At 42.3% G+C, this 25,703-nt stretch overlaps 4 protein-coding genes across 4 annotated transcripts; all 4 read right to left on the bottom strand.

The window, feature by feature from the left end:
* Positions 1-1,339: 1,339 nt before the first annotated feature.
* On the bottom strand, positions 1,340-4,212 carry LOC142995272 (extracellular calcium-sensing receptor-like). The gene is made up of 5 exons (XM_076146262.1): positions 3,949-4,212; positions 2,977-3,801; positions 2,607-2,828; positions 2,362-2,485; positions 1,340-2,238 (listed from the first exon to the last, which is right to left on the bottom strand). Exons 1-5 carry the CDS (start codon positions 4,198-4,200, stop codon positions 1,340-1,342), a joined length of 2,322 nt encoding a protein of 773 aa, XP_076002377.1. The 5' UTR covers positions 4,201-4,212.
* Positions 4,213-6,588: 2,376 nt separating this feature from the next.
* Positions 6,589-12,728, bottom strand: LOC142995298 (extracellular calcium-sensing receptor-like). Its single transcript, XM_076146294.1, has 8 exons — positions 12,589-12,728; positions 12,084-12,272; positions 10,262-10,421; positions 9,256-9,510; positions 8,283-9,107; positions 7,878-8,099; positions 7,646-7,769; positions 6,589-7,487 (listed from the first exon to the last, which is right to left on the bottom strand). Exons 1-8 carry the CDS (start codon positions 12,726-12,728, stop codon positions 6,589-6,591), a joined length of 2,814 nt encoding a protein of 937 aa, XP_076002409.1.
* Positions 12,729-16,747: 4,019 nt separating this feature from the next.
* Positions 16,748-19,992, bottom strand: LOC142995159 (extracellular calcium-sensing receptor-like). The gene is made up of 6 exons (XM_076146095.1): positions 19,904-19,992; positions 19,490-19,775; positions 18,518-19,342; positions 18,136-18,354; positions 17,888-18,011; positions 16,748-17,646 (listed from the first exon to the last, which is right to left on the bottom strand). The coding sequence occupies exons 1-6, from the start codon at positions 19,990-19,992 to the stop codon at positions 16,748-16,750; spliced, it is 2,442 nt and encodes an 813-aa protein (XP_076002210.1).
* Positions 19,993-20,995: 1,003 nt separating this feature from the next.
* On the bottom strand, positions 20,996-23,901 carry LOC142995160 (extracellular calcium-sensing receptor-like). Its single transcript, XM_076146096.1, has 5 exons — positions 23,650-23,901; positions 22,713-23,528; positions 22,306-22,527; positions 22,046-22,169; positions 20,996-21,894 (listed from the first exon to the last, which is right to left on the bottom strand). Exons 1-5 carry the CDS (start codon positions 23,899-23,901, stop codon positions 20,996-20,998), a joined length of 2,313 nt encoding a protein of 770 aa, XP_076002211.1.
* Positions 23,902-25,703: the final 1,802 nt, after the last annotated feature.

Raw genomic sequence — 25,703 nt, forward strand, 5'->3', positions numbered from 1 at the left:
TGTTCAGGCAGAGGACAGACAAAGTGAGGAGTGTAGAATGAAGCAGATGCATTTTAGTAGCAATGAGAGTGCGATGCTTAAAAGTAGATTGGTTTGAAGCGGACATGCTTACTTCATAAAAGCTTTTTTTATTTCCCACTGGGCGGAGTATTAATGGTTAGCACAATGGGGAGTGACTGCAGTTTTGCCTGTACAAAAATAGATAGCACGCCCGCACGCACGCACGCACGCACGCACGCACGCACGCACGCACGCACGCACGCACGCACGCACGCACGCACTCACAAAAGACTGCCCTGACCTGAATTTTGTTTCTGGTTATTGGTGCGATATACTGTAAAACATAAGACAACAAGACAACAACAATGCAAATAAATTTGAAAACACAGAAATTAAATAAACTTAATTGAATAAGATTAAATATGCAAGTGGCTTTGGAAATGATGTAGTCAATAGGTTGGTCATAGAGGTTCCGACGTTTCAAGAAGTTTGAGGACCAGACGTATGTGAAGTTGAGCCATGAGAAGAAAGTGTTGTTCGATCATCGGTGTCGTTTGTTGCAGGTTAATGATTTTAATTCTTTGCGTGAATTGGAGCTACTAGAGAAATAAAAGAATTGTCTTCTTGAACGGATTGTAAGCCACATTAATGAGCACAAGGTGGCCAAGGTGTCTGAGGCTGCGCTTCTTGCCGATGAATACGTTCTGACGCACAAGGACAGTTATGATAATCCACATTTATCTCTCTGGCTTTTCTGCACCCCGGCTCTTAATGCCACAGGAACTGGGCACTGATGTTGGCATAAACACGGAGAAAAGAGAGTGTGGTGCTAAGGGAGAGTGACAGGGTTGTTTTTTAATGTAAAAAGCATGGTCACACTGTCAACAGCTGTTTTGCTTTGCACAGTGAAATCAAATCTCCTAAAGCCATTTATTTGTTAAAAACTGAATGCTCTCTTGGTCAGTCCCATGGCGGTTCAGGTCGATCTGCCTCGTCTGACCAGTCATTTCGAGTGCTGAACTGTAAAAATGTTCGTCTTCTTTATGACACTGGTATCCGTTATTGGACCAGGAGTGGTCCTAGCACTGTGTTTCAAAATATGTGAAAATAGCATTTCAAGATACGTTTTAACTATAATGCGAATGGGGATAAGAAAGGACATGGTTTCATGTTGCAAAATATGTATTCATAATATGCAATGTAAAGTACACAGGTTTCTCTAATAGTGAGTGGCATGAAGATCATTTGGTTTGAAAGAGTAAAAATACTGAGCATAGTTTTCTGTGATTACTAGCATTAATATTTACCCAATAAGTTTAATGTTCTCTAATGTTTTTATTCATATTTTTCCCATCACATGCTTCTTAGTATTTCTTTCTGGCTTGATCAGGATTATGTAACATTTAGGTGCAAAAATGCTCATCAATAAGCCAAAAGCAGAAGACAGAATAGCAAATATCTCCACAGCGACAGAAAATTTTCCAGGAGAGCTGACATATGCTGGGATAAAGGTGATCCACACTGCACAGAATATCATCATGCTGAAGGTGATGAATTTGGCTTCATTGAAGTTATCGGGCAGCTTCCGTGCTAGAAATGCCAGAACCAAACACACTGTTGCAAGGAGCCCAATGTAGCCCAGGACTGCATCAAAAGCAGCCTCAGAGCCAGTGTTGCATTCTAAAACTATGTTTGCACTACTGTATTGGAAAACCATGTCTGGAAATGGTGGGTTTAATGTCAGCCACAAAACACAGATCACTATCTGAATGAAAGTGCATGAGCCAACTATGATCCTTTGTTGGGCAGGACCGAACTTCCCTGCCAGTTTGTTGCCAGGAATGGTGGCTTTGAAAGCTGTCACAACAATAATAGTTTTTCCCAAGACACAGGACATGCAAAGTGCAAATGTTACACCAAAAGCTGTGTGTCGCAGCATGCAGGTCCAGACTGTGGGCCTTCCAATGAAAGTGAGGGGACAGAGAAAACACGTAAAAAGTGAAAACAACAAGAAACAGCTGAGCTCAGAGTTGCTGGCCTTAATTACAGGGGTTTCTTTGTACCGGATGAAGACAAACATTGTGGACAGTGACAATAGGGCCCCAAGTAGGGAAACCACTGTGATTGCTATTCCTATTGGTTCTTGGTATGACAAGAACTCGATTGTTTTAAGAATGCACTTGTCTTTCTTTTCATTGGACCAGTATTCCTGTTGACATGGTGTGCAGTCTGTTGAACCTGTAGTAAATAAATGCAGAGCAATTATTTTGCCACAAATTTTGAATATAATGTATATACAAGAAAAGATGTTTATGTTTGTATCTTATGTTGCAGTTTTTCATACTTTTTTAGTTGTATTACCTGTGGTGTTGGCTATAGTTCCATCAGCACATGGAATGCAGTTAAAACAACAAATGGGTTTTCCCTTAATTGGAGCTTTCCTAGTTCCCACTGGACAAACACTGGAGCACACCGAATTCGGTACCTGAGGATGACAAAATACCATTTTTGCAATGTTATGATGGTGCAGTCTAATTTGCTATATATAAGTATATTATTAGGGCACAATGAACTTGAGTGTGTGATAGAAAATAGTCGGTTTTTACCACTTTCCCTGTCCTCCACACTATGTTTTCCTCCTGGATGCTGAGCTCATAGTCCTTGTTAGCAGTAGAAGAAAAGTGACCGAGTGTCACATGTTGCACCTGCCCATCTATCAGCTGCCAGTTAATAATGTCATAAGAGGCAGGAGGGTCACCTTTCTCATCAAAGGACACAGTGTCGCCATAATCATTCATAAAATTCACTTTATGTAAGTGATCAGTGACCTGAAAAGAAAGATACGTTAATTTGGTCTTTTTCTATCTTTGTAATTAATTCATTGTATTAACTACATTTTGAGTCTATGCTTCTTGACACACAATTGAATTTAAACCTCAAATATTTTATTTATCGTGGTCTTGCGGTATTCCTTACCTGTTTTGGTTGAAAATCTGAAATATTTAAACATTGCATCACAGCTTTTTCCCCAACTGGTTCACAGAATACTAAATGATGAAGGGCATGTGCAACTGCATAAACTGCCTTGTACACGTTATAGGACACTCTCAACTCTGAGACATCGAAAAATGCATCTTGCGTGTTCAGCAGTAACTCAGAACCTTTGCATACTTTTTTCTTTGCCTGATTACTTGAGAGCTTTCCAGGTAAAGGCGGTCTACAGCCAGCCATAACCTCCCAGAAATCCCCCACAAAGGCTGTATTTGGGTCTGTATAGTGGCTTATATTTTTAAGGAATGGTTTTAGCTTTGGCATAGCCATCTTCTGTACCACAGTCCCTATTGTTCCTCCAAAGGAGTGGAAGTTTTCAGGTGTGGACAGTCGTGCAGCTGTTATCCATGCCTCACTTCCAATCCACTGAATTCCTGTAATGTTCTGTTTCACAACTTCTTTCATCAAAGGGTAAATGTCACCTTGTGCAACAAAAGCCAGGATGACTTTAACAGTTGATTGCTTGATGATTTGAACAACATCCCAAATTTTTTCTATTTTATATATCCGATAAAGTGTCTCAACAAATGCAATACAAACTCCAAACTTTTTGACCTCCTCAGTAAATGCCAGGACCCCTTGCCGTCCATAGTCACTATCAGACTGTATGGCTCCAATCCACTGCCAGCCAAAATGTTTGACCAGGGCAGCTAAAGCTCTAGCCTGGTAGTAGTCACTGGGGATTGTCCGGAAAAAAGTAGGATATTTCCTTTTGTCACTCAGGCAAGCACATGTAGAGAAATAACTGACCTATGAAAAGACAAAATCAAATGCAGAAAGTGATAATCATAAACCTTTAATCAATGAAGACTAGTTAAATTTTTGAAAATGCCCTGATTGAATCATGCATTATCATAAACAACTCAAATTATTTGATCATCTCGATTCACTTCTTACAATCGGCACTTGAAATGGTCCAAGGAGTCCAGCCACAGCTATTGAACGAGATGATCCTGCCCCTGCTATTAGGGCAGATATTGGTGGAGGACACTTGGTGGTGAATTTGCTCTCCTCTGTGCCACTAACCAATGTTAGGGCAGCACGCAATGCATTAGCTGGAGTTAGACAAGACTTAAGAATTCTATAGCCAAGAGATATGTTTGGCAGAAGATTTGCATCTCTATTTATTTCTTCAATGGCGAATATCATTACCTGGGCCCACCTGAAATAATCGCTGACAAATCTGAAATAGATTTTCATAACAGATCATATTGCAAATTAACAGAGCTTCTGGCAATGATGGCAATTTAAGATAAACAATTGAGCTTGTATGAGGTATGGAGGAGGAATTTAACACAATATAAAACTTACCCTGCACACTCCACTCCAGCTGGCTCCTTAGTAAATGTATTAATGCTGCTTATCTCTCTACTGAAAATCGGGAAAGTACCCCCAATCATTATATCTCCTTGCTTAAACAGATTCTGTCTGTTAAATCTCCCAAATAGTTTACAGCTAGAAGCTGTGTTCAGGCAGAGGACAGACAAAGTGAAGAGTGTGGCATCAAGCAGATGCATCTTAGTAGCACGGAGGGCACAACAGCTAAAAGTATATTGGTTGTAAGTAGACATGCGCCTACTTCATAAAAGCTTTGTAGATTCCCCAATGGGCACAGTTATTTGTGGTCCCAAGGTGATGCAATGAGTTCGCAAATTTCATTTAATAAACTCAGTTCCTCTTTGTCTTGAAAGAACAGTTAAACACCAAATTTGTTCCTCTCTCGCTCTCCCTCTTTTTGCCATTGCCTCTTTGCACCTATGTCCAGTGGTTTGTCACGAACATAGGTTCTCGGTAATTACTTGGCACTTGTCCTCTCTCAGGACAAGAACTTTGCTTTTGTTGTATTCAAATCTAAATTGTCTGTTGTTTTGGATAAAACATCTGCGAAATGAGTAAATGTAATTAGGGCTGCACTTAACGATAATTTTTTCAACAATCAATCTACAGTTTTTTTTTTTTCGATTAGTTAATTAATCTATAGATTATATTTATTACACAATATATCAATGATTTCCCCCAAAATAAATCAAATTTATCTCGTAAATATTTTCAATATTTTCTATACATGAGACGCAGGTCAATATGCTCTGCGAGCAGTCGGTCTGACGGGCGATGGGGGGGGGGGACGCAGGTCAGTTTGAGCTTCCACACGTCTGCTGGCAAAGACCTTGCGGCTCGCAAGACGCAGGTCAGTTTGAGCTGCGTGTTCGCCACCCCTGTCCTAGTGCCTCACGCTTGGTGGGCGGGGACACAAAGTGCTGCCGCCTTTACAACGCGCTCTGCGATGCTTTCACTTGAGTCCGTGGGACTTTTCGCCGCAGCTTGTTCTCCAATTGCGTGCATGCTTTCACCTGGCGCTTACATCATCATGACGCGTCCGCGCACAGTTATGCAAATCGACATATTTACGTAATCGAGTAGTCGATTGACGCGTCACCCCACCCCTAAATGTAATGTACATGTAGTAAAGGTTGGCATGACAGGAAATAACACATGCTCACACACTCAAGACTGACCTATTTGTTCGTAAAAATTCAGTAAAATATCTGCTGTGATTGAATTGAATGTTCATTTTATGAAATATGCAGAAGTATTTGTTTTGGTGAGTGTAATCTTCATACCTTTTCCGTCAGTGCAGCATTGCATGTGGAATTTGAGGCAAAAATTGTGCTTTTCCATGTTTAGACCTCAGACTTACCAGAGGCTCTAAGCAACTCAGGTACAAACTGGATGTAGTTTCCCCTGAGAGAGGAGACACTGTAGGTTTTTTTTTTTCCCATTTAGACACGGGGGTGAAGTCTATTGTAGGCTAAAGCTGTTGGTTCATTTGGGCATATGTGAAGACCGCAATCGCACTCGGGTCTGGGCCAAATCAACCGGTCTGAGACCGGCAAGAGAGGGTGACCCCCTGCCCCGCTCCCTCCTTGAACTACCACCGTAATGTGCTGGAGGGGTTTTCGTGCTTGCGCGACCTTGGTAGCTGTGTTGTTGGGGTCATTTTCACTGTTAGGTTCACTGAGGGAAACTTATCAGAGGTGAGGGTCCGGATTAGGTTTGGTTCAATAAAAAAAAACGTATGAATTATGAATGACTAGACGGAAATAACTCAACATAGCTGTCTGAATGAGGAAACCTCCTTGAGCGAGACGTGGGAGGGGAGCTTGTTTGGTGCGTTGCCAGTTTTGTGGCAGAGCAGAGTGCCAGGTTGGACTGACCACTGCCTACAAAGACTGTGTTGAATATTAATTGAGATATGTCTCAAAATAATGTGGATATCAAGTGTTTCAAGATACATTTTAAAATCTGGAGGAAGTATTAGGTGGGGGGGGGGGGGGGGGGCAGACACCTGGTTTCATGTTGTGAAGTATTTATTCATATTATGCTTTGAGACAGTACAGTGCTTTCTTTAGTACTTACATTAAGGACATTTGGTTTTCTACAAGTAAAACTACTGATTGCTACTTTTTGGGATAATAACCAATAACTAGCATTCACATATTCCCAATATATATGATGTTCTTTAAATTAGTTTCTGATTCATATTTTTCCCATAATGTGCTTCTTGGTATTTCTTTCTGGCCTGATCAGGATTATGTAACATTTAGGTGCAAAAATGCTCATCAATAAGCCAAAAGCAGAACACAAAATAGCAAATATCTCCACAGCTACAGTATATTTTCCAGGAGAGCTGACATATGCTGGGATAAAGGTGATCCACACTGCACAGAATATCATCATGCTGAAGGTGATGAATTTGGCTTCATTGAAGTTATCAGGCAGCTTCCGTGCAAGAACTGCCAGGACCAAACACACAATTGCAAGGAGCCCAATGTAGCCCAGGACTGCATCAAAAGCAGCCTCAGAGCCAGTGTTACATTCTAAAACTATGTTTGCACTACTGTATTGGAAAACCATGTCTGGAAATGGTGGATTCAATGTCAGCCACAACACACAGATCACTATCTGAATGAAAGTGCATGAACCCACTATGATCCTTTGCTGGGTAGGTCCAAACTTCCCTGCCATTTTGTTGCCAGGAATGGTGGCTTTGAAAGCTGTCACAACAATAATAGTTTTTCCCAAGACACAGGATATGCAAAGTGCAAATGTCACTCCAAAAGCTGTGTGTCGCAACATGCAGGTCCAGACTGTGGGCCTTCCAATGAAAGTGAGGGGACAGAGAAAACACATAAAAAGAGAAAACAACAAGAAACAGCTGAGCTCAGAGTTGCTGGCCTTAATTACAGGGGTTTCTTTGTACCGGATGAACACAAACATTGTGGACAGTGACAATAAGGCTCCAAGTAGGGAAACCACTGTGATTGCTATTCCCATTGGTTCATGATATGACAGGAACTCAATTGTTTTAAGAATGCACTTGTCTTTCTTTTCATTGGACCAGTATTCCTGTGGGCAAGGTGTACAGTCTGCTGAACCTGTAGTACAAAAATAAAAGCATTTATTTTTCGTGCTTGCGTGCGTGCTAGACATTATATACAGTATAATGTATATGTGTGTGTTTGTACATAAATTGTTTTTGTCATTTTAGTATGGTGTACATGCTATACATATTTGTTCACGCTTTTTATATTACCTGTGGTGTTGGCTATAGTTCCATCAGCACATGGAATGCAGTTAAAACAACAGATGGGTTTTCCCTTAATTCGAGCTTTCCTAGTTCCTACTGGACAAATATTAGAGCACACTGATTTTGGTATCTGAAAAAAACAAAACAGTTTTTGATCAGCTCCACTTCTGATTTGCTATAAACAAGTATTTAAATAGGGCACAATGAACGTGAGTGTTTTAGAAATTGCTGTTTTTACCACTTTCCCTGTCCTCCACACTATGTTTTCCTCCTGGATGCTGAGCTCATAGTCCTTGTTAGCAGTAGAAGAAAAGTTACCCAGTGTCACAAGCTGCACCTGCCCATCTATCAGCTGCCAGTTAATAATGTCATAAGAAGCAGGAGGGTCGCCTTTCTCATCAAAGAACACAGTGTCACCATAATCATTCTTAAAATTCACTTTATGTAAGTGATCAAAGATCTGAAAAGAATGTTGTAGAGATGTTAATTTGATGATTTGTGGATTACTTGTTTGATATTTGCAGATATTTTGTCTTTACTACATTGTCATATTCACAACATTTTTCAATCAATGCTTATTAACGTAACTGGTTTAATGACAAATTGTTTACTTTTGTTATTGCAGACATGCAGTATTCCCTACCTGTTTGGGTTGAATTTTTGAGATGTTTAAACATTGCGTCACTGCTTTTCCTCCAACTGGTTCACAGAATACTAAATGATGAAGGGCATGTGCAACTGCATAAACTGCTTTGTACACATTATAGGACATTCTTAATTTTGAGACATCAAAGAATGCATCTTGTGTTTTCAGCAGTAACTCAGAACCTTTGCATACTTTTTTCTTAGCTTGATTACTTGAGAGTTTTCCAGTTATAGGCAGGCTACAGCCAGCCATAACCTCCCAGAAATCCCCCACAAAGGCTGTATTTGGGTCTGTATAGTGGCTTATATTAGTAAGGAATGGTTTTAGCTTTGGCATAGCCATTTTCTGTACCATAGTCCCTATTGTTCCTCCAAAGGAGTGGAAGTTTGTAGGTGTGGACAGTCGTGCAGCTGATATCCATGCCTCACTTCCAATCCACTGAATATATGTAATGTTCTGTTTCACAACTTCTTTCATCAAAGGGTAAATGTCACTCTGTGAACCAAAAGCCAGGATGACCTTGACAGCTGATTGCTTGATCATTTTCACAACATGCAGATATTTTTCCATATTGTATGTCCGCAAAACTGTCCCAACAAATGCAATACAAACTCCAAGCTTTTCAACTTCCTCAGTAAATGCCAGGACCCCTTGCCGTCCATAGTCAGTGTCAGACTGTATGGCTGCAATCCACTGCCAGCCAAAATGTTTGACCAGGGCAGCTATAGCTTTAGCCTGGTAGTAGTCACTGGGGATTGTTCGAAAAAAAGTGGGATATTTACTTTTGTCACTCAGGCAGGCACATGTTGAGGAATAGCTGACCTATGAAAAGAAAAATGCCAAAAGCAATTGCAGAAAGTGAAAAAGAAGCAGAATCATGATGATTCATAAGTGAAAATGCCCTGGTTGACTCATGCATTAACATACAGTAAACGGCTTAAATATTTTCTTGTCTTATTTCACTTCTTACAATCGGCATTTGAAATGGTCCAATGAGTCCAGCCAGAGCTATTGATCGAGATGATGATGCTCCTGCTATTAATGAAGATATTGGTGGAGGACACTGGGTGGTGGATTTGCTCTCCTCTGTGCCACTAATCAATGTTAGGGCAGCACGCAATGAATTACTTGGAGATACACAAGAGCTAAGAATCCTATAGCCAAGAGATATGTTTGGCAGAAGATTTGCATCTCTATTGATTTCCTCAATGGCAAATATCATCACCTGGGTCAATCGAAAATAACGGCTGAAAAATCTGAAAGACAATTTTTTTTAGTAGATCATATTGCAAAATTACAGAGCTTGTAGCAATGATGATAATTTAAGATGTAAAAAGAGTACATATCAATTTTGGAAAAGGTATACAAAATAAAACTTACCCTGCACACGCCACTCCAAGCGGCTCCGAAGTAAACGTATTAATGCTGCTTATCTCTCTTATGAAAACGGGGAAAATACCCCCAATCATTATATCTCCTTGCTTGAACAAACTCTGCTTGTTAAATCTGCCTAATATTTTACAGCCATAAGCTGTGTTCAGGCAAAGGACAGACAAAGTGAAGAGTGTAGCATGAAGCAGATTCATTTTAGTAGCAATGTGGGTAGATTGGTTTGAAGTGGACATGCTTACTTCATAAAAGCTTCTTTTATTTCCCACTGGGCAGAGTATTATGCTTAGCACAATGGGGAGTGACTGCAGTTTTGCCTGTACAAAAATAGATAACACAGTAACACATGTGCATTCACTCACTCTTTCACAAAACACTGGTCCTTTAATTTGAATTGAACTGGGTCATCCAGTAGATTGCAAGATAACATAGAAAAGTGTTGTAACATGCATGCAACATGTACAAGTGTGGGATTATGCTTAGGGTTATATAAATCACATATGGCTGTATTCAGAGTTCAGACATGCATGTATAAGTGGGATTTAATACAAAAGTTTAGGTCTTCCATGTTCAGACTTCCGACATACCAGAGGACTTAGACCAGGGGTGGGGTGCTGTCCGTGATTTTCGTTGAGTGGGGGGGATTGTAACGGAGTGTAACCCACATTAATGAGCACAAGGTGGCCAAGGTGTCGGAGGCTGCGGTTCTTGCAGATGAGGGCTGCAGTTCTTGCAGATGAATACGTTCTGACGCACAGGGACAGTTATGATAAACCACATTTATCTCGGGGGCGCAGCTTTTCTGCATCCCGGCTCTTTATGCCACAGGAACTGGGCACTGATGTTGGCGTAAAGACTGGGGGAAAAAGAAAGTGTGGGGCTAAGGGAGACAGTTGCGCCACCAGGGGAGGGGCAGGGGTGGCCGTGCCCCCCTAACCCCAATGGTCCCCCCACCAGCCACTTGACTTTCCATCACTCACACTATTTCCATCACTCACTCTGCCATATCACCGCTGCCATTGGTTTTGAAAGAGTAAAATACTGATTATAGTTTTCTGTGATTATTAGCATTAATATTTTCCCAATAAGTTTAATGTTCTCTGATGTTGTTATTCACATTTTTCCCAAGACATGCTTCTTAGTATTTTTTTCTGGCTTGATCAGGATTACGTAACATTTAGGTGCAAAAATGTTCAGCAATAAGCCAAAAGAAGAAGACAAAATAGCAAATATCTCCACAGCTACAGTAAACTTTCCAGGAAAGCTGACAAATGCTGGGATATGGGGAATTTGGCTTCATTGAAGTTATCAGGCAGTTTCCATGCGAGAAATGCCAGGACCAAACACACAATTGCAAGGAGCCCAATGTAGCCCAGGACTGCATCAAAAGCAGCCTCAGAACCAGTGTTGCATTCTTAAACTATGTTTGCACTACTGTATTGGAAAACCATGTCTGGGAATGGTGGATTTAATGTCAGCCACAACACACAGATCACTATCTGAATGAAAGTGCATGATCCCACTATGATCCTTTGCTGGGCAGGACCAAACTTCCCAGTTTGTTGCCAGGAATGGTGGCTTTGAAAGCTGTAACAACAATAATAGTTTTTCCCAAAGTGCAAATGTTACTCCAAAAGCTGTGTGTCGCAACATGCAGGTCCAAACTGTGGGCCTTCCAATGAAAGTGAGGGGACAGAGAAAACACATAAAAAGAGAAAACAACAAGAAATTGCTGAGCTCAGAGTTGCTTTCCTTAATTTCAGGGGTTTCTTCGTATCGGACGAAGACAAACATTGTGGACAGGGACAATAAGGCCCCAAGTAGGGAAAACACTGTGATTGCTATTCCCGTTGGTTCTTGGTATGATAGGAACTCGATTGATTTAAGAAAGCACTTGTCTTTCTTTTCATTGGATCAGTATTCCTGTCAAGTTGTCCACAGTTTTTCTGGTCTGTTTCGTCTAATTTCCCTGACTTGAATTAAGGACTGCCTTCAAAAGACAGCAGCAAAAGACAATGCCCCAGACTTTCATTGTCACTCTTCTCTTGTCGTCATCCCTCATGCGGTAGGGTCCAAAGAGATCCACTGTCGTGAACTCAAAAGGTTGTGCAGGCCCATCCACTCATCATGACCTTCATCATTAGACTCCCGAGCTAGCAGTGTGGACACCCGCGAGTCGTATGGTAGGATTGGAACAGCGGTGTGGTCCCCTTTGAAACTTTGCACTCTTCCACCACAGACTAGGAGCCCAGAGCCCTGTTCTGTATAGACTACAAGCTTGTCAGTCGTGGTACTTTGGAAATTTCTTTCCCTCACCGAGATGGCCCTAGCAGTTAGGACTGCCTCCCACTTTGGTCTCCTCAGGGCTCGGTTGGCTCCAAGGAACTTTTCGCTGCTCTCCAGACCCACACAATGATCTTGACAAGCCTGGTCAGGTCACTGAAGCGCTTGACGTCCACTGGGCTCTGGACTGCCGGACCCGCAGGTGGTCTTCTTTGTTCTGCTTGGACCTGATCCTTGCTCTGTTCTGGTTTCACCGTCTGGGCCCTTGTCAGCGCGGCAATGTAGGCTTTCTTCTGCATCTTGTTTATGCTCTCTCTGGCAGCAGTTGCAATTTCTTTAGGAGATTTAATTGGCCATTCACTCACAGATATGCTCAGAAACATTGGCCCTTTTTGCCACTCGGAGTCTGCGTCCAGGTCTCTGAGGCTGCCTCCTCAAGTCAGCAATGTTTTGCAGACCAGGGACCCACCACCAGTCTTGGACTTGGGGATTGCTTTGGATTTCTCCAATCCGATTTGCAAAGAAGGTTTGGTAGCCCTAGCTCTCTCGCTGTATTGCACCAAGGACGGTCCGACTGTCAACAAAGTCGATTCACTTTTCAACTTTGATTCTTGTGTGCGTCTCAAAGTACCTCTTCAAGCGGGAACCAAACATGGCTCCACACACCTCTGCTTTCACGGCATCGTCCTTCTGATCCAAAGGGGTCAGTTTGGCTTTGGACTCCACCAGCTTGATTATGGGGTTTTGGTCAGACGTCCACCTCAGGTACATCACAGCCCCTTAGGCATGTTTGCTCCCATCTGAATATGTGACTGCCCATGGCTCACCTTAATAACACGTAGCGGCCAGAGCCCTGGAGAACCTGATTTTGCCCAGCTGGACATATTCTTCAAAGAGCTCAATTGCATGTTCCCTCAGTCCATCTGAGAGCGCAATGTCTCATGTGTCCTTGGCTGGAGTCACCAAGCCGCCTGACTGAGTAACTCCCTTCTCGTCAGGGGATTCGGGCTCTGAGGCCGCACCTGTTCTTGAAAGAGGTTCTGGCCGAGCCTCATCTTCCTCTTTTTGTTTGAGAAATTAACAGAAGTCAGTCATGATATACAGCTTGTCATCTTCAACAATGTAGCCAAGGCCAAGAGCTTTGTTGTCTTTGTCACCCATTTGATTTGGAAGGACCATGGTTCCGGCTTCGACTCTCGGCCCACCATCTGGTACGTCAGGAGACTCTTGCCTCCCACTTTGCCCAGAGAACACCCATGGTTTAAGCTGAAGACCTCCAGCCTTAAGGATGTGCTTCACATTTGCAGTGATGGCTCTCAGGTGGCCAAGGTCGTTTTGCGATGTGAAGAGGTCATCTACGTAGCTGTCCCACTGGAGTACCTGGCGCTCCTCTTCAAGGTGCATGAACTGAGGGAGGTTGGAGGTCTCCCGCTGCGGGATACATCCTGCTGGCTTGTCGCCGATGTTTACCCTTGTGATTGCATATTCTCCCAGTCTCGCTTCAGGGACCTGTGCAAGTGCACTTCAGGGTCTTTGAGCCAGACAGAGTTGTACATTACATTACATTACATTACGGTCATTTAGCAGACGCTTTTATCCGACTTACAATAAGTGTGTTCAACAAAGGTAGATAAAAGAACTTCAGGTCACAAGAAATCGTAAGCGCATTTCCTTCCTAAACCAACAGCTAAGAGCATAACTAGAGCTAAAGTAGAAGTGCAATAAGTTAGGTACTATGATGAATGAGAAAAAAGGACAAATTAGAAATGACAGATTAGAAAACAAAAGCATCAGAAGAGCTAGGACAGAGTAGATGATGTCCTAAGAGGGAGGATCCGGGTAGTGTTTCTTGAAGAGATGGGTCTTCAGCCTGCGGCGAAAGATGGGCAGTGACTCTGCTGTCCTGACATCAGTCGGGAGATCATTCCACCACTGAGGTGCCAGAACAGAGAAAAGCCGTGACCGCATCGATCAGGCGAAGGGGGCCGCTGAGCGCCGGGGCAGCCAGCCGCCTGGAGGCAGCAGAGCGAAGTGGTAGGCCGGGGGTGTAGGGCTTGACCATAGCCTGGAGGTATGAAGGAGCTGTTCCTTTCACTGCCCTGTAGGCTAGCACCAGAGTCTTAAACTGGATGCGAGCAGCTACGGGGAGCCAGTGTAGAGAACGGAGAAGGCAAGTTGTGTGGGAGAACTTGGGAAGGTTGAACACCAGACGAGCAGCAGCTTTCTGGACGAGCTCCAGAGGTCTGATGGCGGAAGCCGGGGCGCCAGCAAGGAGGGAGTTGAAGTAGTCCAGGCGGGAGATGACAAGAGCCTGGATCAGCACCTGCGCTGCCTTGTCAGTGAGGAAGGGACGAATCCTCCGGATGTTGTAGAGGAGGAAGCTGCAGGAACGCGTCACCGAAGCGATGTTTGCCGAGAACGACAGTTGGTCGTCCAGGGTCACACCCAGATTCCTCGCGGTCCGAGTAGACGTCACCACGGAGTCATCTACGGTGATGGCCAGGTCTCGGTGCGGGCAGCCCTTCCCCGGGAGAAACACCATCTCAGTCTTGTACATCTTTTATATGTCACCCAAAGCAGCATACACTCCACCTTGGAACCTCAGGAGAACCGCACGGATCGGATTGAGAACGTCTGGACCCTTCCTTACTACTTCAAGTTCCCGCTCTTCAGCAAGGGTCATCTCCTTGCCACCCGGCTGGCAGTTTCCATAGCGGCAGCCTCCACACCTTGGTTTACAGGCAGCGCTGATGCTATCCCACCTCCACCATTCCAGGAAGTCTCGTTGGTGGTAAAAGTTGTTGACTCCTGGAAGTTGCAGCCATTTTGACTGTTAAATGACAGTTGTGCTGAGGTCCTGGAAGGGAACTCCTCATACTGCTGCTGTCCTCATTGACCTGGCGAAGTGGGTTTTGGATGTATGGGCGGACACAGCAATACACTCGAAGAGGTCCTCCAACGGTCTTCCCCAGTGGTCCATCCCACAGCACGAGGTCTCCAATGACCCTGATGCGTTAGGGTGCCAGCTTACCCTCTCTGTGGCTTAACAGCAGGCTGATTTCCTTGGGTCTTGTTAGCTCATTGGCTGGGATGTCAGGAAAGAACTTTTGCAGTTGTCTTGTTGTTAAACCTTTGTGGACATCTGCGATGTTGTCCAGTCCATAGCAAACCAACTGGTGGGATTGAAGGATGCCCTTGGCGGTATTCACTCTGATCTTGAACAGGTACCTCTTCGTCTCCACATGGACCTTCATCCCCCTGACGCCATGGACAACGAGTGTGATTTCCTCACTTCTGAGGTTCAGCTTACTTGCAGCTTTGTGGGTGATGTAGTTTGTGTTTGGTGCCAGGTCGATCAAGGTTATGATCTTTTGTCCGGCATTGGCTGTGACCTCAAGGAGTATCACTATGACTGGAAGCTCCTGTAGACCACCCTCTATGAGAAAGCTTGTCTGCTTTGTCACTGTGCTGAGGGTTTTAGAGGCTGTGTTTGAGAATGCATCTTGGCACTGTTTTGCGAGTTTTGGGGAGAGCTTGCTTAAGAAGTCTTCCTGGTCAGCAGTGTACCTTTTCCTTCCTTCCCCTGGATGGCGTCCACTCCTTTTCTGCCAGCACTGCTCCTTGCATCAGTATTTGGGCACCGGTAGAAGTGATGCTTGGGGCCGTGTCCATCCTTGCAGTCTGGATGCCCACAAAGAAAAGTGGGTTTGCAGAACGCCAGGTCATCATGGACTTCAAGGCCCCTCTCACATGCCCCGAGTTTCTTCACTGCAGCATTCCTCTCTGCTGGCTTTAGTGTTCGAACCCGCTTACAGAAGTACAGCTTTCTTCCGTGCTTTCCATCGCTGCAGACAACACACCCTGCACGGGCACCATCAGCCTTGGTGGTCTTTGTCCTGTCGTGTCTTTGCTCGGGTCTCGCTTCTCTCCTTGGCTCCTCATCCCTCAGTTGCTCGAGTTGTTCATAAATGTGCTCTTGTTCTTTCAGGAATGCCAACAGACTGTCGAATCTGTTGTTTGGGGCAACAGCATTCCAGCTATCAGCGACATAGACAAGCCGTTCTTTCTTCAGGTTTTCAGGGAGCTTACTATCGATGGACTTTGTGACCAACTGGTTCGTGATTGCCCCCATGTCTCCCAGGTCGCTCAAATCTTGCAGCGCTTTCTCAACTGCTTGAATCAATTCCACAATCTTTCGTGGTTGATGACTTCTCACTGCTGGCATTTTCTGCAATTCTTCTACAATTTCGATGGTAATGATGGTTTGGTTTCCATAGCGATTTTGAAGAACGCGGAAAATGTCTTCTGCTGCGTTGTAGGTGGACAGCCTGAGGTCTCGGGTGATCCTTTCATCCAGGCTGTCCAACAGCTGGAATTTCTTCACCTCTCTCGACCCTGTGGGCTCGCCTTCGCCCTCGGGTCTGAGCCAAATCAACCGGTCCGACCGGGGAAGAGAGGGAGACCCCCTGCCATCGCTCCCTCCCTGAATTATCACCGTAATGTGCTGGAGGGGTTTTTGTGCTTGCACGACCTTGGGAGCTGTGTTGTTGGGGTAATTTTCACTGTTGGGTTTACTGAGGGAAACTTATCAGAGGTGAACTGGTTTCATGTTGTGAAATATTTATTCATAATTTGCTTAAAGACAATACAGTGGTTTCTTCAGTAGTTACATTGAGGACATTTGGTTTTCTACAAGTAAAAGTACTGATTGCAACTTTTTGTGATAATAACCAATAACAAGAATTCACATATGCCCAATATATACGATGTTCTTTAAATTAGTTTCTGATTCATATTTTTCCCATGATGTGCTTCTTGGTATTTCTTTCTGGCCTGATCAGGATTATGTAACATTTAGGTGCAAAAATGCTCATCAATAAGCCAAAAGCAGAAGACAAAATAGCAAATATCTCCACAGCTACAGTATATTTTCCAGGAGAGCTGACATATGCTGGGATAAAAGTGATCCACACTGCACAGAATATCATCATGCTGAAGGTGATGAATTTGGCTTCATTGAAGTTATCAGGTAGCTTCCGTGCAAGAACTGCCAGGACCAAACACACAATTGCAAGGAGCCCAATGTAGCCCAGGACTGCATCATAAGCAGCTTCAGAGCCAGTGTTACATTCTAAAACTATGTTTGCACTACTGTATTGGAAAACCATGTCTGGAAATGGTGGGTTTACTGTAAGCCACAACACACAGATCACTATTTGAATGAAAGTGCATGAGCCAACTATGATCCTTTGCTGGGCAGGACCAAACTTCCCTGCCATTTTGTTGCCAGGAATGGTGGCTTTGAAAGCTGTCACAACAATAATAGTTTTTCCCAAGACACAGGACATGCAAAGTGCAAATGTTACACCAAAAGCTGTGTGTCGCAGCATACAGGTCCAGACTGTGGGCCTTCCAATGAAAGTGAGGGGACAGAGAAAACACATAAAAAGAGAAAACAACAAGAAACAGCTGAGCTCAGAGTTGCTGGCCTTAATTACAGGGGTTTCTTTGTACCGGATGAAGACAAACATTGTGGACAGGGACAATAAGGCCCCAAGTAGGGAAACCACTGTGATTGCTATTCCCATTGGTTCATGGTATGACAAGAACTCGATTGATTTAAGTATGCACTTGTCTTTCTTTTCATTGGACCAGTATTCCTGTGCACATGGTGTGCAGTCTGTTGAACCTGTAGTACATAAATGCAGAGCATTTATTTTACCACAAATGTTGAATATAATGTATGTATAAGAAAAAATGTATATGTTTGTATCTTATGTTACGACCAGAAATCTGTCTAATATAGGGAAATTGTGTATCTTTTTTTAATCCTCTACCATTTATACACTGTCATGTATCTGACATAATCAATACAATTACATATTGTGAACATGCTTTATGCAGTTTTCCATACTTTGTAGTTGTATTACCTGTGGAGTTGGCTATTGTTCCATCAGCACATGGAATGCAGTTAAAACAACAAATGGGTTTTCCCTTAATTTGAGCTTTTCTAGTTCCCACTGGACAAATATTGGAGCATACTGAATATGGAACCTGAGGATGACAAAATACCATTTTAGCAATGTTACGATGGTGCAGTCTAATTTGCTATAAATAAGTATTTTAATAGGGCACAATTAACTTGAGTGTGTGATGGAAAATAGTCAGTTTTTACCACTTTCCCTGTCCTCCACACTATGTTTTCCTCCTGGATGCTGAGCTCATAGTCCTTGTTAGCAGTAGAAGAAAAGTGACCCAGTGTCACATGCTGCACCTGCCCATCCATCAGCTGCCAGTTAATAATGTCATAAGAAGCAGGAGGGTCGCCTTTCTCATCAAAGAACACAGTGTCGCCGTAATCATTCTTAAAATTCACTTTATGCAAGTGATCAGTCACCTGAAAAGAAAGATGTGTTTTAGATAAGTTAATTTGGTGTTTTTCTATCTTTGTAATTAATTCTACATATTAACGACATTTTGAGTCGATGCTTTTCAACACACAATTGAATGTAAACGTCAAATATTTATTTATACTTATCTTGGACTTGCGTGTTCCTTACCTGTTTTGGTTGAAAATCTGAAATATTTAAACATTGCATCACAGCTTTTTCCCCAACTGGTTCACAGAATACTAAATGATGAAGGGCATGTGCAACTGCATAAACTGCCTTGTACACGTTATATGACACTCTCAACTCTGAGACATCAAAAAATGCGCCTTGTGTGTCCAGCAGTAACTCAGAATCTTTGCATACTTTTTTCTTTGCTTGATTACTTGAGAGTTTCCCAGGTAAAAGGGATCTACAGCCAGTCAGAACCTCCCAGAAATCCCCCACATAAGCTGTATTCGGGTCTGTATAGTGGCTTATATTTGTAAGGAATGGTTTTAGCTTTGGCATAGCCATCTTCTGTACCACAGTCCCTATTGTTCCTCCAAAGGAGTGGAAGTTTTTAGGTGTGGACAGTCGTGCAGCTGTTATCCAGGCCTCACTTCCAATCCACTGAATTCCTGTAATGTTCTGTTTCACAACTTCTTTCATCAAAGGGTAAATGTCAGTTTGTGCAACAAAAGCCAGGATGACTTTAACAGTTGATTGCTTGATAGTTTGAACAACATCCAGCATTTTTTCTTTTTCATATGTCCGATAAATTGTGCCGACAAATGCAATACAAACTCCAATCTTTTTAACCTCCTCAGTAAATGCCAGGACCCCTTGCCGTCCATAGTCACTATCAGACTGTATGGCTCCAATCCACTGCCAGCCAAAATGTTTGACCAGGGCAGCCAAAGCTTTTGCCTGGTAGTAGTCACTGGGGATTGTCCGAAAAAAAGTGGGATATTTACTTTTGTCACTAAGGCAAGCACATGTAGAGAAATAACTGACCTGTAAAAAGACAAAATCAAATGCAGAAAGTGATAATCATAAACTTTTAATCAATGAAGACTAGTTAAATTTTTGAAAATGCCCTGATTTAATCATGCATTATCATAAACAACTCAAATTATTTGATCATCTCGATTCACTTCTTACAATCGGCACTTGAAATGGTCCAAGGAGTCCAGCCACAGCTATTGAACGAGATGATCCTGCCCCTGCTATTAGGGCAGATATTGGTGGAGGACACTTGGTGGTGAATTTGCTCTCCTCTGTGCCACTAACCAATGTTAGGGCAGCACGCAACGCATTAGCTGGAGTTAGACAAGAGTTAAGAATTCTATAGCCAAGAGATATGTTTGGCAGAAGAGTTGCATCTCTATTTATTTCTTCAATGGCGAATATCATTACCTGGGCCCACCTGAAATAATCGCTGACAAATCTGAAATAGATTTTCATAACAGATCATATTGCAAATTAACAGAGCTTCTGGCAATGATGGCAATTTAAGATAAACAATTGAGCTTGTATGAGGTATGGAGGAGGAATTTAACACAATATAAAACTTACCCTGCACACTCCACTCCAGTTGGCTCCTTAGTAAATGTATTAATGCTGCTTATCTCTCTTCTGGAAATAGGGAAAGTACCCCCAATCATTATATCTCCTTGCTTAAACAGATTCTGTCTGTTAAATCTCCCAAATAGTTTACAGCTAGAAGCTGTGTTCAGGCAGAGGACAGACAAAGTGAAGAGTGTGGCATCAAGCAGATGCATCTTAGTAGCACGGAGGGCACAACAGCTAAAAGTATATTGGTTGTAAGTATACATGCGCCTACTTCATAAAAGCTTTGTAGATTCCCCAATGGGCACAGTTATTTGTGGTCCCAAGGTGGTGCAATGAGTTTGCAAACTCCATTTAATAAACCCAGTCCGTCAGAGAGATTAGCCGTCCCTTATTGTGTGTGTGTGTGGGGGGGGGGGGGGGGATCGCACTCGGGTCTGGGCCAAATCAACCGGTCTGAGACCGGCAAGAGAGGGTGACCCCCTGCCATCTCTCCCTCCCTGAATTACCACCGTAATGTGCTGGAGGGGTTTTCGTGCTTGCGCGACCTTGGTAGCTGTGTTGTTGGGGTAATTTTCACTGTTATGTTCACTGAGGGAAACTTATCAGAGTTGAGGGTCCGGATTAGGTTTGGTTCAATAAAAAAAAACGTATGAATTATGAATGACTAGACCGAAATAAACAGAACATAGCTGTCTGAATGCGGAAACCTCCTTGAGCGAGACGTGGGAGGGGAGCTTGTTTGGTGTGTTGCCAGTTTTGTGGCAGAGCAGAGTGCCAGGTTGGACTGACCACTGCCTACAAAGACTGTGTTGAATATTAATTGAGATGTCTCAAAATAATGTGGATATCAAGTGTTTCAAGATACATTGTAAAATCTGGAGGAAGTGTAAGGGGGGGCAGGCACCTGGTTTCATGTTGTGAAATATTTATTTATATTATGCTTTAAGACAGTGCAGTGCTTTCTTTAGTACTTACATTAAGGACATTTGGTTTTCTACAAGTAAAACTACTGATTGCTACTTTTTGGGATAATAACCAATAACTAGCATTCACATATTCCCAATATATATGATGTTCTTTAAATTAGTTTCTGATTCATATTTTTCCCATGATGTGCTTCTTGGTATTTCTTTCTGGCCTGATCAGGATTATGTAACATTTAGGTGCAAAAATGCTCATCAATAAGCCAAAAGCAGAACACAAAATAGCAAATATCTCCACAGCTACAGTATATTTTCCAGGAGAGCTGACATATGCTGGGATAAAGGTGATCCACACTGCACAGAATATCATCATGCTGAAGGTGATGAATTTGGCTTCATTGAAGTTATCAGGCAGCTTCCGTGCAAGAACTGCCAGGACCAAACACACAATTGCAAGGAGCCCAATGTAGCCCAGGACTGCATCAAAAGCAGCCTCAGAGCCAGTGTTACATTCTAAAACTATGTTTGCACTACTGTATTGAAAAACCATGTCTGGGAATGGTGGGTTTACTGTTAGCCACAACACACAGATCACTATCTGAATTAAAGTGCATGAACCCACTATGATCCTTTGCTGGGCTGGACCGAACTTCCCTGCCAGTTTGTTTCCAGGAATGGTGGCTTTGAAAGCTGTAACAACAATAATAGTTTTTCCCAAGACACAGGATATGCAAAGTGCAAATGTCACTCCAAAAGCTGTATGTCGCAGCATGCAGGTCCAGACTGTGGGCCTTCCAATGAAAGTGAGGGGACAGAGAAAACACATAAAAAGAGAAAACAACAAGAAACAGCTGAGCTCAGAGTTGCTGGCCTTAATTACAGGGGTTTCTTTGTAGCGGATGAAGACAAACATTGTGGACAGTGACAATAAGGCTCCAAGTAGGGAAACCACTGTGATTGCTATTCCCATTGGTTCATGATATGATAGGAACTCAATTGTTTTAAGAATGCACTTGTCTCTCTTTTCACTGGACCAATATTCCTGTGGGCAAGGTGTACAGTCTGCTGAACCTGTAGTACAAAAATAAAAGCATTTATTTTTCCACTGGATTTTCATTTCATAATTCACAATTTCACATGTTTGTGATGTTTTTCTTTCTGGTTTTTGTCATTTTAGTGTGGTGTACATGCTTTATGCATTTTTCCATGCTTTTTATATTACCTGTGGTGTTGGCTATAGTTCCATCAGCACATGGAATGCAGTTAAAACAACAAATGGGTTTTCCCTTAATTCGCGCTTTCCTAGTTCCCACTGGACAAATATTAGAGCACACTGATTTTGGTACCTGTTGAAAACAAAACACAGTTTCAGCAATGTGATTTTATTGCAGTTAACAATCAGCTCCACTTCTGATTTGCTATAAATAAGTATTTTTATAGGGCAAAATGAACTGGAGTGTGTGAGAAAATGTCAGTTTTTACCACTTTCCCTGTCCTCCACACTATTTTTTCCTCCTGGATGCTGAGCACATAGTCCTTGTTAGCAGTAGAAGAAAAGTGACCCAGTGCCAAATGCTGCACCTGCCCATCTATCAGCTGCCAGTTAATAATATCATAAGAAGCAGGAGGGTCGCCTTTTTCATCAAAGAACACAGTGTCATTGTAATAATTTTTAAAATTCACTTTATGTAAGTGATCAGAGACCTGAAGAGAAAGTTGTAGAGATGTTAATTTGATGATTCATGGATTACTTGTCTGATATTTGCAGATATTTCTGTTTTTACTACATTGTCATATTCACAACATTTTTCAATCATTGCTTATTAACATGTAACTGGTTAAATGAAAAATGTTTTACTTTCTTATTGCAGACATGCAGTGTTCCTTACCTGTTTGGGTTGAATTTCTGAGATGTTTAAACATTGCATTCCTCCAACTGGTTCACAGAATAATAAATGATGAAGGGCATGTGCAACTGCATAAACTGCTTTGTACACATTATAGGACACTCTTAACTCTGAGACATCAAAGAATGCATCTTGTGTTTTCAGCTGTAACTCAGAACCTTGGCACACTTTATTCTTTGTTCGGTTGCTTGAGTGTGTTCCAGATAAAGGCGGTCTACAGCCAGCCATATGTTCCCAGAAATCCCCCACAAAGGCTGTACCCGGGTCTGAATAATGGCTTATATTTGTAAGGAATGGTTTTAGCTTTGGCATAGCCATTTTCTGTATCATAGTCCCTATTGTTCCTCCAAAGGAGTGGAAGTTTTTAGGTGTGGACAGTCGTGCAGCTGTTATCCAGGCCTCACTTCCAATCCACTGAATATATGTAATATTCTGTTTCACAACTTCGTTCATCAAAGGGTAAATGTCATTCTGTGAACCAAAAGCCAGGATGACCTTGACAGTTGATTTCTTGATAATTTCCACAACATCCAGAATTTTTACCATTTTATACGTCCGATAAATTTTCTCAGCAAAGGCAATACAAACTCCAAGCTTTTTAACCTCCTCAGTAAATGCCAGGACCCCTTGCCGTCCATATTCATTGTCTGACTGTATGACTCCAATCCACTGCCAGTCAAAATGTTTGACCAGGGCAGCCAAAGCTTTAGCCTGGTAGTAGTCACTGGGGATTGTCCGAAAAAAAGTGGGATACTTATTTTCGTTACTCAGGCAGGCACACGATGAGAAATAACTGACCTGTTAAAAGACGGATACCAAAAGTAAATTCAGTTGTATCACTGATTACTAGTGAAATTGTAAAAATGCCCTGATTGAATCATGCATGAACACAAACAACTCAGTCTCTTTCACGTCTTACAACTGGCACTTGAAATGGTCCAAGGAGCCCAGCCACAGCTATTGATCGTGATGATCCTGCCCCTGCTATTAAGGCAGATATTGGTGGAGGACACTGGATGGGGGATTTGCTCTCCTCTCTGCCACTAAACAATGTGAGTGTTGCACGCAGTGCATTTGCTGGGGATACACAAGAGCTAAGAATCCTATAGCCAAGAGATATGTTAGGTAGAAGACTTGCATCTCTATTTATTTCTTCAATGGCAAATATCATCACCTGGGCCCATCGAAAATAACGGCTGAGAAATCTGAAATAGATTTTGTGTAATAGATAATATTGCAAAATGAACAATGTTCTAGCAATTATGACATTGAAAGATAAAGCACAAGTGGAGCATGTATGAAGTTTGTAAGAGTCAAACATTATAAAACTTACCCCGTACACTCCACTCCAGGTGGCTCCCTAGTAAATGTAAAAATGCTGCTTATCTCTCTACGGAAAATAGGGAAAGTACCTCCAATCATTATGTCTCCCTCTTTAAACAAACTCTGTTCATTAAACCTGCCTAATTGTTTACAGCTAGAAGCTGTGTTTGGGCAGAAGACGGACAAAGTGAAGAGTGTGGCATGAAGCAGATGCATTTTAGTAGCACCGAGGGCACAACAGCAAAAAGTATATTGGTTGTAAGTTGACGTGGCACCTACTTCATAAAAGCTATGTTGATTTCCCATTGGGCACACTGTCAGATTAGTAATGGCTGGCATAACATGGAATGCCTGCAGTTTTGACTGCATAAACATAGTCATCACAGTAAAACACACACATACATATAAGAACAAACACACAAGACCTTTTTTTCTGTGTGTTTACCTGTAGTAACAATTTCTAGCAACCTAGCAATATGATATATTTCAGCGGTTTTATTCTTTAGAAAATGATATCTAGTGTTTACTGGATGTAAAATATGTCAGTATCTGTTGGGGCCAGCTTTTGCTCATCTCTCTGTGTGTGTGGGGAGAGGGGTGGTTTCAGCATGATTAACGCTTGTGTGGGTGAGGTACCCCAAAACTTTCCAAGGCGTCATGGGATATGATATACCTCCTGTACAGTCCTGGTCTACCCGTGGTCTCCTCGGTGTGGCAGCTCACTAGTTAAAAACAATAAAAGAGAAAAAGATCTCTCATACTTATGAGATACTAAGTCATGATAATGACATACTAAGATGTTCCAAGATCTCACCCTGTTGACTTCTGAAGCCAGATTTCTTCTGTGCCGCAAATAAGTATTGCATAGTATATTTACAGAATAACAGGCAATCAGAATAACAAATGGAGATCATACTCTACTCACAATTTGTATCATCCAACTCAACATCAGAAGAATTGCTGGTGTCAGGTGCAGGGCTACACTATATTCACAGGTTGAACAATGTGTTTAGAGCCTAGAATTTTGTCTAGCTCGGAAAACCAGGGATACTCGTCCTTTTCCTCCCCAGAACTCCACTACTGCCAAGACTATCTTGAACTTTCATCAGGACATCAGGCTGAAGTATGCTTTTCATGCTTAATAGCCCTGAGGACTGATTGAATTTCCTTTGATGGTAATTTATATGCACTTTGCATAACTAAATACGTATAAAATAACACTACAATATCTCAATTAGCAGACGCTTTTATCCAACACAGGCAAAGATCTAGTCTGATAGAACAACGAGTTAGTGCCAAGCTAAGTTCTAGTTAAACAACAGGACTTACTGTAGGTGCCAAAAGGCAAAGTCTGGTGGAAGTAAAGAGATGTTTTTTTTTGGTTTAAATGTTGATTGTGTTGTGTAATGTCGTTAAAAATTTAAATGAGCAAAGCACCGTGGTTTGTGTGGTAAAATATTTATATTAAACACAGCAAAGGCTTGTGCATCTTTATACCAGACTGTACAGGAGAGTTGGTTCATTTGTTTTATTTATACTGAAGGAAAGCACACACACAAAAGCAACACACTAATCAATTTTGAAGATGTTATGAGTTCAAAGGTTATAAACATACATCTGTCAACTAAAATGATCTATTTATTGATTTTA

Source organism: Genypterus blacodes, unplaced genomic scaffold (genome assembly GCF_046128005.1).
Source record: "Genypterus blacodes isolate CSIRO-AG114 ecotype Tasmania unplaced genomic scaffold, CSIRO-AGI_Gbla_v1 ptg000032l_1, whole genome shotgun sequence".
NCBI classification, from domain to species: Eukaryota; Metazoa; Chordata; class Actinopteri; order Ophidiiformes; family Ophidiidae; genus Genypterus; species Genypterus blacodes.